The sequence below is a fragment of the Argentina silus genome (genome assembly GCF_951799395.1).
Source record: "Argentina silus genome assembly, chromosome: 10".
NCBI lineage: Eukaryota > Metazoa > Chordata > Actinopteri > Argentiniformes > Argentinidae > Argentina > Argentina silus.
In genome coordinates, this window is record NC_139664.1 from 2,760,914 (window position 1) to 2,775,607 (window position 14,694).

The 14,694-nt window shown below is 43.1% G+C and overlaps 1 protein-coding gene across 7 annotated transcripts; it reads right to left on the reverse strand.

The window, feature by feature from the left end:
- Positions 1-4,873: 4,873 nt before the first annotated feature.
- Positions 4,874-14,142, reverse strand: LOC310811464 (uncharacterized protein). Of its 7 annotated transcripts, XR_014554470.1 has the most exons (8): positions 13,555-14,142; positions 12,731-13,093; positions 12,440-12,536; positions 11,832-12,039; positions 10,333-11,034; positions 9,612-10,013; positions 9,274-9,370; positions 8,281-8,952 (listed from the first exon to the last, which is right to left on the reverse strand). XR_014554470.1 is itself a non-coding variant. In XM_083679634.1 (7 exons), the coding sequence occupies exons 4-7, from the start codon at positions 10,682-10,684 to the stop codon at positions 5,173-5,175; spliced, it is 1,089 nt and encodes a 362-aa protein (XP_083535760.1). In that variant the 5' UTR covers positions 10,685-12,039; positions 12,440-12,536; positions 12,731-13,093; positions 13,555-14,142; the 3' UTR covers positions 4,874-5,172. The 7 variants fall into 6 exon arrangements, 5 of the variants coding, with proteins under 5 accessions (XP_083535760.1, XP_083535758.1, XP_083535762.1 ...); XR_014554471.1 differs by having other exon boundaries at positions 10,333-12,039; XM_083679634.1 differs by lacking the exons at positions 8,281-8,952; positions 9,274-9,370 and adding exons at positions 4,874-5,410; positions 5,707-5,803 and having other exon boundaries at positions 10,333-12,039.
- Between the last annotated feature and the right edge of the window lie 552 nt (positions 14,143-14,694).

Consider the following 14,694-nt stretch of genomic DNA (forward strand, 5'->3'; position numbering starts at 1 on the left):
ATAGACCAATGCAACTTTGAGGAAAATATTTCCTTGCAAATATGGCGCAACTAGGCAAAAAGAGGGCTACGTCTCCAAGTGCCCCTCTCCAAATGGGCATAAATGTATCCAATAGGACAGAGAGCTTTCCAGTAGCACAAGGAGAAAGCAGAGGAGCTTCTGACATGATATAGGGTAATTTATAAGAATATTTTTGTTAGATTTTACTAAACAAATTTCCAGTTTCAGGGTGGTGGATGAGAAATGTCTGTTTTTGAGTACATACTCTGTATATCGAACTGCGATTGTCTTTGATTGAGAGCAAAGATTACAGGGCATAAGGTAAGCCAATTATTGTTCAAAATATAATATTATTTGTGTAATATTTCTTAGAATTAAAATGTCATACAGTGTCAATAGCATACTGTAGTATCTAAACCTGAAAGGATAACACTGACCATGTCTCTAGTCCACAATATCCAACATTAGCCTAATACTTTAAACTCATGTGAAATGCACATCTACACAAGAGAATGAACTGAGTTACAACTGAATGTTATTCAAGATACAGTTCATAATAATTATAGGGTAAAGTAAGAAAATGATATTTAAAGGAAAGGAAATCTAAGTTTGAAAATCAAACAAGGCACATTTTGGTTCTAGCCTATACAGTAGGCTCAGCTTAATAGCATCTGTTAGTAGAGCCTATACTAATAAACATGTAAGCAAATGCTTTAAGAGGTCCAGTGTTTTAAAGAACGAACACAGAAACGGCGAAATGGGACACTTTTTACTCTGTCGCCTATTTGAAGAAATTGTGAAAAAACGATAGTGCATGCTTCCAGCGTGTCCAGACTTGAGGCTTAAATGTTCTCAGGCAAGACCCCAAATCCAGTCGACAGATCCCCGAGGCGATAACAGCCATTCAACCCTCCATGTCCAAAAGGCGTAAAGGAAGACGTGGTTTAAAAATCCTCAATTACAAACCTTCAAGAACCTCCAAAGGATAGCATATGCCTCAAACACCTGCTCTAGATGTAATGTCGACTGCAGACAGCTGTATGGGCTGAAAGTATAATGTATTAGTCTTATTTCCAGAATATTAACATGCAGTCAAATGAACACTTATCGTTGTCCATGCTTACCAAAGCGCTGTCAGAATGGGTATTGCACGCGACGGGGGAGATGTCAGCTGCTGGCGCGCGCCTGTCCCTGCTCCCTTTTGTTCACGAGAGCCGCAGCATCTGTCAAGTAAGATCACATTTCGACTTTGAATTTCAACATAAAAGACAAGACTAAATGAATTATTGTTAAATAATATAATTTCAGCAAATATTTAAGATAATATGTAAGTTGTGAGTTGGCGTGCTGTTTGAATGCGCAAATATTTACATATACGCATAACCTTGCTGCTGCAAAAGACGCCTAGTTGCTGGGTGTTTGTTGACAGTGAACAGGCCCTTGACAGCCTACAGCTAGGCTACCAGCGGGATGTGTGAGGGAATGATATAGGCAAATAGGCAAAAGAACTATTCCAATAGCCTGTTAAACATTTTAAATGTAGGCCACACACGCATTGGAAAGTAGATTGTCCAATTGAACAGACCTATATTGCCTATGTTGGGAAAAAACATTTCAAGGCTTATTACTTACTAAGGATATGGCATCTAAATATTTTCTTTGATAAGTAGGCCTAAAACACATTATTAGATTCTATTAATTTGGATTCGAATGATGGATTCAATGATGGTGTGGCATTGTATGCGACCCATAATGGAACATTGGCATAATTATGATGCATTAAAAATGTTGCAGGCGTTAAAGTATTTCTTCAAAAACAGCCTTTGCAAAAATAGGTCATTTATTATTCTAAATAACGTAATACCTGTGTGTTATGTATAAAATACACTAACAATAATTGAAAACATTATATTGCGCACCGATGATTCAGTGCAATGTTCCGCAATTTGCGTGCGTAAAACACCCTTCTCTGCGATGCACTGCACGAGGGCTGAAGTGACATCACGAGAACAGCATTCATATAATCGTGACGTCTGATATATACTTCCAGGGTATGATTCTTCTGACTATATTATGGATTTATTTATTTATAACCCTAACCCTAACCCATATGATTCATATGATCTGATCATATGATCTAAACTGGAATGGAATTTTTGGGCAATGGAATGAAAGATGCACATTTGGAAGACTGTAGTCTGCTTGCAATATTCGACTGAAGGATTCAGTTTAGGTTTCACAAGAGCAGTTTTCAGTGCCATGGGGAAAATACCAGTCAGCAACAATCACTAGCACTTCATCCTCAAGACAATTAAACACAGTATTGCCTAATCATGAGGACAGAAACCATAGGCCTACTGTTTTAATTACAGAGGCTGATGTGTGTGCACACACCACAGCCTGCTTACAGAGATATTACAATGTGTAAATGTTTACATTTCAAATAAAGGTGTTTGTGTGCATTAATGCTTCATGTGTGAGTTCTTATCACCCTTTTTGAAACCCACAGTTGATCAGTTGTCTTACGAATGATGCGGAAACAAAAATCATCTGACGTTGACCTGATACAATTGCTTGACCTATCGTGGATACATCTCATCCAATATAGCTTTACCAATATGTAGGATAACACATTTCTACTATTGTACTCTATGTTAACCTTCTGTTGTGGTTATTGGGGTCCAGAGGTGGCTACAGGGACACTATCTCCAACTTTAGATTAGATTAGATTCAATGTTATTGTCATTGTGCAGAGTACAAGTACAGAGACAACGAAATGCAGTTAGCGTCTAACCAGAAGTGCAAAATAGCAGAAAGTGCAATGAACAGTATATACAGGTAGTGCAATATATGAGCAGTAAGTAGTGCAGTATAGTATAAGTAGTGCAGTGTAGCAGTATATGAGTAAGCAGTAGCATTATAAGCAGAATAAATAGGTTACAGTATGAACAGTGTAGCAGCATATGAGCTGTATAGGTAATGCAGTCTAGCAGTATATATGTATTACAGTAACATAAGGTAGATAGCAGAATAAATATAAATATGGAATGCCGTATGAACAGTATAAACAGGTATGTACAGATATGTGCAGTGTATTAACAGTAGTATTAAAGAAAATATAGGGATATGTGCATTATGAACAGTATAGACAGATTATGAACAGTATAGACAGATATGTACAGAAGAGCAGTGGTATTGAGTAAGAGCAGTGGCACAGTAATAGTGCAATGTCCGGGTGGGGGGGGGGGGGTGGGGGTGCAGGGGTTGCAGGGGTTGGTAGGTTGTCACGTAGGTGCAGTGTTCGAGTTCACTTACGTTCTGAGGTCATGCCCAACCCTTACCTACAGCAGCGACAATCAACACACTATTCAAAATGGTCATGTTGCTGTAGAGCTGATGCACAAAGCCTCAGGCTGAACACACAGGCTACCACATGACCTGAAGTATGGAGTATCACCTCGTGACTAGCCTCCACTATTGAGGTTTTTACACCACAAGGTCAGAGTAATTAACATTACTGTCATAACTTTGATCATCACAGTATGCACACATAATAGTTATACTAGTCAACGTTTTAAAGGGTTACAGTGATGTGATTATGAACATTCTTTACTGACCTTTTTCCCTTTGCTTACCGGTGCTATATCAATACCAATACCAATAAGAGTGTGACGTCACTGACAGATACAGTAGGTACAAGGAATATGCTGTTTGCCATCCAGGTACACGCACTCACCTGTACTGTTCTGTTTTTACACATCACTGTGACTTCTGGAAGAGTGACTTGACTTTTAAGATGATAAAGTTAGAAAAGATCTTGTTCGAAATGCGTTCTTTGCACATTACTGGCTAGAATAACAATACGGAAAATTCCTGTAAGCATTCGTTGATCACTGAATTCATAATACTTACTTGAAAAAAATACAGCCAGAGAAAATGTATGTGGAACATTTGTGTGGACCCAGAAGTGACAACACACCTCTGTACTTTATTTCAAAGTCAAACAAATCAGCAATTGAATTGCAATCCAAGTCCAAGGCTGGTGGAGGTAGAAATAGGAGGATGGGCTCACTGTAATGCATGGAACGGAATAAGAAATGGTATCAAATACGTTTACTGTACTGTAATGTACTGTTGGAATGCACACGTGTCTGATACCATTCCTCATTCCGTTCCATGCATCACAATGAGCCCGTCCTCCGATTTCTACCTCCACCGCCTCCACTGACGTAGGACCAGGTATTGTAAAGCTGTTGTGGACAGGATAACTTCAACATTTCTGAACACATCAAACACCATCAATGACAAACTAGACACCATGATGGAACTCTCTAAGAACCAACGTTAAGAGGTAAGTTCAAACTGTGAACAACCGTGAAGATCCCGAACAGACAGCAGACATGACTCCTAAAGGTCCAATACCCTACTCACACTACTGAGCCGAGATGAGCTGTGCTTTGCTGGCCCGGTGACCCACATCCACCACAGTACTGGTCGGCTCCGGAAGCCATGGAATGACATGAACTGAATGAATGAATGAATGAATGAATGAATGAATGAAAGAAAGAAATTAAAGTGATGAACCATATCCATTATGCATGTCAACTGCAGAAGATGTCCGTTTGATGAACCATATCCACTATGATGAAATTGATTAACCATATCCACTATGCACGTCAACTGCAGAAGATGTCCGTTTGATTCCAAACATTAAACTGAAAGTGTTTCTGTAATTGTTGTGCAAATGCATTGTTACCGTCTCTGTTTAGAGCAACTCTAACCTTACCTTTGTTTGGTTACCATCCCAGGTTACCTTTGTTTGGTTACCATCCCAGGTTACCTTTGTTTGGTTACCATCCCAGGTTACCTTTGTGTACAGTTTGCCAGTGGAAAATGTCAAAAAGTGGCTTGATTATGTGACCATCAAACGTTCATGGAAATTCTGTCTTTATCAACTTCTTTATCAGCTTCATGTACAACACAGGAACAACCACAAGTCTCGTTGAAGACAGTATCTTCAACTGTATCATACAGGGGTAAAGATTCAGATTCAGAAACATTTTATGTTCTCAGAGAGGCAATTTGTTGCACAACAGCAGTCACAGCAACAGACAAAATAAACATCAACAACATCATCATCATCATACACAAATAGGCCTATCCATAGTTGGTCTAGTGTCTAGAGGACTTTCCTCTACCTCCACCCAGTGGCAGCCTGCCTCTGCGGCCTCCCCTAGTGCCCCCAGGTGTGTCTGTGTTCTGGAGGAGGTGGCAGGGCTGTGTGGGGTCAGTCTGTGGAAGGGACAGTTTGCGGGCTCTGCAGCGTCTGGATGCTTCCCTCCAGGCGGCCCTTTTCGATCTCTGAATCTCTTCAGGTATGTCACATATCAGTACCCTCCTCTTCTGATATCTGAAAATGAGCGGGAGTGAATGCAGATTCTACATCGGATCTTCGCAATCACTTAAGGTCACTCATACAACTCTCATTAATTCATTACTGATTAAAACACGGTTTGCATGAAAGGACAATTTAAGAGACATCCATCCAAAGGGTCTATTCGTATCCTGGGGAAGGTTAGAGGTCATACTGGCCAAATCTCAAAAGTCTTACCTAAGACCTTCTCCTCTAATGTGTTTTGAGAAGGAGGCGAGGAGGGAGGAATCAAGGAATAGAGGTTTGAGATTCAGTCACTGTCTGTTACCTACCTGCAGCGTTCGCTCTCCTCGTAGGCCCGTTGCCTCTCAGGATCAGCGCGGCGTCTCTCTCTGAACTTCTGACTTCTTTCTTTGCTTGTCAGCTTCCCTGAGGTCACAAAAAGGGACCGCAGCACATTTCAACAGCATTATCTTTTAAAAACCCATATTTAACCTGTTTCATAATGAACTGCATGATAGTTTCAGATTTGATTCAGATTGTATGTAGTTAACATCAGCTTCCTAATCACTTCACCACAGCATGCTCTTGAGAAAAGCAATACATTTATATTTAAAAAAAAAAAAGAATAATAATAATAATAATAATAATAATAATATAATATATATATATATATCCTTCTTCTAGCATTGTGACTGCCTATGGCTCTGGTCTGAGCATTGATAACTTTATCTTACGATGACTGATGGATAGATGATTCACTTACTTAAACAAATGTATTTGTTGTAAGTCGCTTTGGATAAAGGCGTCTGCTAAATGCCATAAATGGACATGTAAGATACCTTTCAGTAACATACCTTTCAGAGGCCCGGTCACTCTCTCCCCATGCTCGACTGAGTTACTATAGCCACAACTCTGGCTACAAGGAGGAGTGGAAGTTCTGCCTCTGCACCTGGTGGGAGCCTCACCGTCCTGGTGGGCTTCATACTGTTTTCCCAGGACATGCATCGACCTTGGGTCCTGCTGCTCCTCCTCCTCCTCCTCGCCAAGGTTCTCCTCGCACATCTCCCATTTGATGTAGACCGACTCCATGTCAGGAGGCTCCTCTTTTATCGCTGAGCTGATGGCTGGACTGGGTGACGGGGACTGGCCTCTGGTCCTCTCTGGACTGGGTGATGGGGACTGGCCTCTGATCCTCTCTGGGTATGAGTGCAAGGCGCGGCTCCAGTGATGAGGGCCCGCTGGGTTGTCAGCTGCAGAGGTGACTGCGTTTTGACACTGTGAAGAAACCCGGGGAGGTGTCCGTGCGCCAAGACCTATGATCCCCAATAAGATATCATCAATCAATCATGATCGATTGAATAAGATATTGGAGGCTGATCTCAAGGGGTCTTTTAAGGCACTTCATCACTGGCATTTAATAATAGGAATTGAAACATGACAAAGATTACCTACAGGACACACAGCCTAATACAATTTGCAACAAGACCTACCACGTGAAGAATCAACTACAAGGAGAGGCATAGTCTTAGAGCAGGTGTGCCCAACCCTCCTCCTGGAGAGCCACCTTCCTTCTTCCTACTCAAGACTAGGGCTGTTCCAAAATGCATGCTTGCACTTTATCTAGAGTTTATATGGTGTAGATAGGGTGCAATAACGCATTTTGGAACACAACCTCCTAAAGACCTCTTCATCCCCTCTACAAGTTTCTCTCCTGTTAAAAAAAGAAAAGGTAACATTTCCTTCTCCTAGCATTGTGACTGCCAAGGCCCCTGGTTCGAGCATTGATTACTTTATCTTATGATGACTGATGGATAGATGATTCACTTACTTGTATGTATCGCTTTGGACAAAGGCATCTGCTAAATGCCATAGATGTAAATGTTTAGCTGAATCAGATGTGCAACTGTTAGATTGAAGTGAAAACCTGCAGGGCGCTAGCTTTCCAGGAGAGGTGGGCATCTCTGTTCTAGAGGATAGGGAACAGAAGCTGATCCAAAACCTTGCATACACGCTCATATACCGTTCAGATTATGTCAATCTGTACATTTCCTGATAGAGAGTAGCTTCAAACAATGAACTGTTCATATTTAATATTGAATGATACTCACTAGGGAATTCCATTCCATCAGTTGCCACATAATTTTCATTGCAAACAGATTGATCACAGTTTCTTTCAATCTCTGGTGAGAGTGAATTACAAGCGCTTGAGTTGACATCATCACATTCGTTTGTAGATCGTTCACAGCCTCTGAGCCGACGCAAAACTGTCAGCTCTCCTTCAGCCTTCTTCACCTTGCGTTTAAGCGTTTTGTTTTCTTCGTTCTTCTCGGCCACCGTCCTTTGATATTGCTGTATTTGAGCGCTGTAGACGCTGTAAATAACTTTAATTACAGTATTAATCGCCCCTCTGACGGCATTTTCGATAGCAAGAGCATCTTCATTTTGTAATAAGGCGTACATTGAACCGCTCTGGAGACAATTCATTTTTCTTTTTACCGCGCCGCAGCTGGCCAGGTCCGCAGAAGCAGCTCCTCTGGAATGAACGTACAGCGGTCAGATTCCCCGGCAGAACAGCACCACAGCCAGCTTGCAATTATGGCAATATGCTCCTACCACAGATGCTATACTCACAATTACGGACACTTTCATAAAACGTGTTGATACATCAGAACATTGAAGAAAGCACCGCAAATGCTTAACTATGTATATAACGGTAGCTAAAACTGTAAAAGTTGCATCTCTCCAATTTCCAATCTTCCTCGAGTCAACATGTGTTTTATCTGTAAAACGCGCTGTCGCAGTCACAGCGCCGTCAAGCGGTTACTCAACACAATGCATCAAGTAAAAACACGCCAGGACACCGACATCCCCCAACCAAGGAAACATGCAAATGATTTGCCAACAGAATGCTTTATCAACATACAAACGAGGAAACAAACCACAAAAAGAAAAGAAAAGATAAAGGCCTTCAATCCTTTTCCATAACAAGCAGCTCAACTACTCGGTCCACTAGGCCGGCCTCTGCAGGCTCCCCTAGTCCCCCTGGGTGTCCCTGTGTTCTGGGGGAGGACGCAGGGCTGTGTCAGGCCGGCCTCTGCAGGCTCCCCTAGTCCCCCTGGGTGTCCCTGTGTTCTGGGGGAGGACGCAGGGCTGTGTCAGGCCGGCCTCTGCAGGCTCCCCTAGTCCCCCTGGGTGTCCCTGTGTTCTGGGGGAGGACGCAGGGCTGTGTCAGGCCGGCCTCTGCAGGCTCCCCTAGTCCCCCTGGGTGTCCCTGTGTTCTGGGGGAGGACGCAGGGCTGTGTCAGGCCGGCCTCTGCAGGCTCCCCTAGTCCCCCTGGGTGTCCCTGTGTTCTGGGGGAGGACGCAGGGCTGTGTCAGGCCGGCCTCTGCAGGCTCCCCTAGTCCCCCTGGGTGTCCCTGTGTTCTGGGGGAGGACGCAGGGCTGTGTCAGGTCAGTCTGGCGAAGTGACCTTTTGCGAGCTCGGTAGCGTCTGGCTGCTTCTCTCCAGACAGCCCTCCTCTGTTCCTGGTTCTCCTCAGGTAGCTCAGAGATCAGTACTTTCTTCTTATTATACCTGGCAGAGAAGACAATTGAGTTTGCAGTAAATAAACAAATTGAACATGAACATAAATACCTGTGCACACAAAGGGTATTATTATTACCTGACAAAAGAAACACCTTCATCATCAAATATGGTATATGGAAATGAACACACATTGTACAAACTCAGGTCTACACACAGCCCATCAAAATGTTACTAAATGCTGCATACTCTATGTTGTTAAATGTCTTTGTTTGAAAAATGTTCATCTACGATAAAATAGAATAAGTAGTAAGGCTGTAATATTGACAGTGGACAACCTTGGTGAAGGTAAAAGGTCTTACTGTAACCTACTTGCATCGTTCCTTTTCCTTGTAAGCCAGTTGCTTCTCAGGGTCTGCACGGATTCTCGCTCTGTACCTTCTCTGTTTCTCTCTGCTTGACAGCTTATCTGATGTCACAACAATGGGGGGGGGGGGGGGGGGGGGAATAAAGTATTGTCATTGGCATCACCCTCCAAGCAATCAATTCAGCTTCCCAATTAACAAAAAAGCACCAGGGCGGAGAGCATAATTGCAGTGCCTTTGACGAAAATCCGTCTGGCCCAGAGCAACGACAATCAGCTCCTCACATCAGCACTAGCTGGAAGAAAAAGAGACCTAGTAAAGTAAAAGCAAAATAAAGGAACATACTTTTTAGATGGTTGGGTGACTTCTCCCCATGCTGGGTCAGGGCACTGTAGCCCAAACGCTGGTTACAAGCAGTGGTAGAAGCACCACCTTCGTAGTCGTCCCCCGAGTCTTCTATAGGACCAAGGTGGTGCTGCTGCTCCTCCTCCTCCTCCTCCTCCTCTCCCAGGTTCTCCTCACACATCTCCCATTTGATGTAGACCGACTCCATGTCAAGAGGCTCCTCTTTTATCTCTGAGATGATGGCTGGACTGGGTGACGGGGACTGGCCTCTGGTCCTCTCTGGAGCCTCTGGGGGTTGCAGGGTTGGGCTCCGGTGTTCAAGGCCCATTGGGTTGTCAGCTGCAGAAGTGGCCGTCTCCTGACTCTGCGAAGTACCCCGTCGAGGTGTCCGTGCGCCAAAACCTGTGATGAAAAATGAAGACAGCGGCAAAAGCTGGGGCTCATCTCAAAAGTCCTCTAGCTGTCTTGTAAGGGATTCAGTCACTGACAACTACTCAGTAGCTGATCTCAATAGGTATGAACATAGCCTCATACAACACTGACTGAGTATTGTCAGGACAGGATATAGGGAACATCAACTGTTCTAAAAACTCATGCTCGTATATTGTTAAGATTGTGTCTTGAAAGGACAGCAGTATATCAACAGGATATCCATTTGTGCGCGTCCAGAGAGCGCATTCAAGGAAATGACCAAAATAGCATTTGGAACTAAAATACTTACTAGGGAAGTCAATGTTCCATTCTGCCTCACTTGCCACATCGTTTTGATTGCCAATAGATTGCTCTTCCATCTCTGGTGAGAGCGGATTACAGGTGCTTGAGTTGACATTATCGCAATCGTTTCTATATTGTTCACAGCCTCTGAGCCGACGCAATACTATCAACTCTCCTTCAGCCTTCTTCACCTTGTGTTTAAGACTTTTGTTTTCTTTGTCCTTCTCGGCCACCGTCCTTTGATATTGCTGTATTCTGGCATTGTTGACGCTGTAAATAACTTGCATAACAGTATTAATCGCTCCTCTAACTGCATTTTCGATTGCACGGGCGTCTTCATGCCGCAGTGACGCGTACATTGCTCTCTGCCTTGACGAAGGCCACGGGTAAGTTATTAGACAGCTGTATGCACTGGCGAGCGTCTGGGACAATATGTGGAAGTTTGCAGCACTGTCTGACAGTCTTTCAAAACCGTTCCGTCAATCAAGAAAATCACAGTGGATGAGAGAGTCATTCAGATGCACGAGCACTTTAATTAAACACGAGAAGACGGGTTAAAACATTTCAGAAAGCACTATTATAACAAAATATCAAAACGCCGCTTCGCTTCTTCCTCTTGCCTGGTTTTCGTGCCCCTTCTTCTTCTGTTGCGATTGACATTTAATGAAGCCGCATTAGCGCCACCATCTGTACGGGCGCGGAACATGAGCTTGTGACCCCATGAAAAGAAAAAAAGGGTTAGGAGGGGGGGCGACTTTATTTGTCAATTGTATTGGTGCAGTCACAGTCAAGCGGTTACTCATTGAAATTGATCAAGTAGAAATAAAAGCTCCCTCAGTGTGGCTACTAACACCTGACTGAATATGGTAATCTCTTACCATGAAAACAAATTCCAAGCTAGAGAGACGTCTAATCCAATAAACATAGAAATCACCCCCTCAAATGAAACATCTCCTATTTTTTCAATGAAGATGAAGAATGATGAATGAATGAAGAGCTGAACTAGACTGTGCCCAAGCTCTGGTCCAGGGCGTTTGCTGGGGTTTGCTGCTTATGCGCCATTTCCTTCAATACAAAACACCCTTGGCTCATGGCTCTCTCACCAGTGGCAGTGTATTCTTTAGTGACTGGTTTCAATGTACTTTTGTTACTCACCAAAGTAGTTCTGTTGCTAGAGTGCTGACAACCTCGGATTCTCTTTTATTTCAGAGAAATTAGACCCTAACAATTAGACACGAACTAAGAACAGGTTATCAGCAACATGACTACTTTGGATTAGTATATTGAAGCCGGTGCCAGTCACTAAAGAATTGACAGACAGACAAGATCATTTTGTATGATACCGAGCACAGCGCTAGAAAGTGGAACGGACGCCCTGGACCGGAGCTAGCTGTCCCCCATCATCTGACTGTGGCCCTCTGCAGCATTCCCTGGTCCCCCTGGCTGTCTCTGTATGCTCTGAGGGAGATGGCAGATGTCACTCTGGAGAAAGGACATTTCGCATACTCGGCTGTGTTGGGTTGCATCTGTCCAGACGGCACGCTGAATGTCCTCAGGTGTGACAGATTGGAGTACTTCATTCCTCCGATGTGCGGGGTTCGTCGGGGGAAAGGCCTTTTTGCGAGCTCGGAAGCGTCTGGTTGCTTCTCTCCAGGCGGCCCTCCTCCGTTTTTGAATCTCGTCAGGTAACTCAGATATCCGTACTTTTTGATACCTGACAAAGGAGACATTTAGTTTGCAGTAAATAGACAAATTACCATAAACATAAACACCTGTGCATAGTTTAATTTGTTACCTGACAGTGATCTACCTTGGATTGAAACATTTATTGTCAAAAATGGTGAAGTATTGTCTTCATAGCACTAACAGCAATACAGGACGCTTCCTATTGTGCAGACCCTTTTATCCGAGTGCGAATTAAGACAGAATATACAAACTCAGGTCTACACACAACCACTGACGCTGCAAACACATTGTGTTGTACTCATTGTGTCGTTAAAATGTCTAAAGTGAATTTCTCCGGGAGACAACAGCAACGAATTCAATGGGGATACACTTTCAATGGTGGACATTGGACAACCTTGGTGAAGGTAAAAGCTCACATTGTTACCTACTTGTTTAGTTCCTTCTCCTGGTTGGGCCGCTGCCTCTCAGGGTCGACACAGAGTGCCCCTCTGAAGCTTTCCAGTTTCTCTCTGCATGTCAGCTTCCCTGATGTCACAATGGACAATAGCACAGTACTCTCGTCAGCATTATCCTCTTACCATTCTTTACTGAGCTTCACCTTGGACAGCACTTAAACAGCTAATAATAGCGGTACATTTTTACTCAAATCCTTATTGTAAAAGACAACTTCACATTCTCTGGAGAAAAAAATAATGAAAAGGCACGACAAAGGAGCATACTTTTCAGAAATATGGTTGACCTCTCCATATGCTGGATTGAGTCGTCATAATCCAAACTCCGGCTACAAGCAGCAGTGGAAGTTCCGCCTTCATAGTCTTCAATCGGGCCTAGGCCCTGCTGCTCCTCCCCAAGGCTTTCTTCATATGTCTCCCACTTGGAAGACTCCATGTCAGGAGGCTCCTGTTTTATATCTAAGATGGTCACTGGGCTGAGTGATGGAGACTGGCTTCTGGTCCTCTCTGACAGCCATGGAGCCTCTGAGGGGTGCAGGGTAATGTTCTGGAGGTCAGGGGTGGCGACTTCAGAGGCAACTGTGTCCTGACACGACAGAGGCACCTGGGAAGGTGTCCTTGCACCGAGTCCTATGATGGAAATAAAGACATTTTGGCAAACGTAAGTGTTGAATTCAAAACAATGACCCAAGGCAGCCTTGGAGACAAAGTGGCAGCTCTGTAGCGCTGGCTAGATAGTATTGCTCACTAAGCATGCTATTTGCATATTTTACATATTATAAGGCACTATAATAACAACAATGAGTTGGTATTCATTCGACCTTTGAACTAGTGGACAACCTCCTAGCTTATACAATCAGAAAACCATATCATGTATAAATGTCTGTAGCAATGGCATTGTTTTAGATTTTATTTGGCTTTTGATTATAATAATGGCTATCAGCAGCTAAAAAAAAACGTTTTTTCAATATTGCATTCTAGTTGCATTTATGTCCTCGCAGGACAACAATGTAAACAGGTTACCTGTCTACGGAATGTGACTTTAGAACTAAACTATTTAGAGCCTCTTCAATGGCCATGAGATTACTTACTCAGGGACTCCATGTTCCACTCTGCTCCGCTTGTCATCTCATTTGGATTGTGAATAGGTTTCTCTAATTTTCTTCCAATTTCTGGTGTGAGTGTATTGCAAATTAGTGAGTTGACATCAAAGCATTCATTGCCAGACCCCTCAGATGAGTTCAGGAGACGACGCAGCGCAATCAATTTTCGTTCAGCTTTTTCCAACCTCCGTTGAAGCGTTTCGTTTTCTTTGTCCTTCTCGGCCACCTTCTTCTGATATTCCTGCATTTTGGCACGGTTGACATTGTAAATGGCTTTCATTATAGTATCAATCGCTCCTCTGACTACATTTTCGATCGCATAAACGTCTTCTTCGTTCTGTAACACGGAGTAGTACACAGCTCTGCTCTGCATACAACTCATAGTTGTAGCTAGGATGTAGTCTGGCTACAGCACAACACGGCAAGAGACGAGACTACAGCCGACACAAACGTAAGCTGGTGTATTCCAACCAATGATCTATATAAATAGACCGTCTCCGACAGCGAGACAAGAAACTATCATTAAACCTGAACAGAAAACTTGGTAGAAAAGCATCTGAAAAGCGTGGCTGAGCTGCTGCTACGACGTTCTTCATGTCATTCCGTCGCAAAAACAAGACCGGAAGTCTTAAAGGGGAATCTGGGATTGATACAGCATTTATTTTATTTTTTTATTTTTATGCACAATATAATTTATCATGGTTCACGAGTTTAGTTCAACTATATTACTCCATCAGAACCCAAAATATTGTTTGACTCCCGTGTTTGTTAATGTAATTGTAAACAAACACACGATAGCTTCAAAACATGGTTAAAACTCATTTTGCGAGCTGCAGCTGAAACCCGACTCCTTCCCCTTCGGGTTGCACACAAATACACACACCGCCGCATGCTATCTCTGGATAAAAATCTGCTTCAAGATATCCTACTTGTTTGTTTTGTTTTCAGAAATGTATCATGTGTGTACAATTTCTTCAACGACAATGAACTTCATCTTCAGGTGTCGTTCCAATACAGGAATTCCAACAGGAATGATACTTTTAAAGCTTAGTTGCTATGACACCTGTGCAGCGATGACACCTCAAGTTCTAGAATGTTACAAGTTCTATTGAAAAAACACTTCATTAA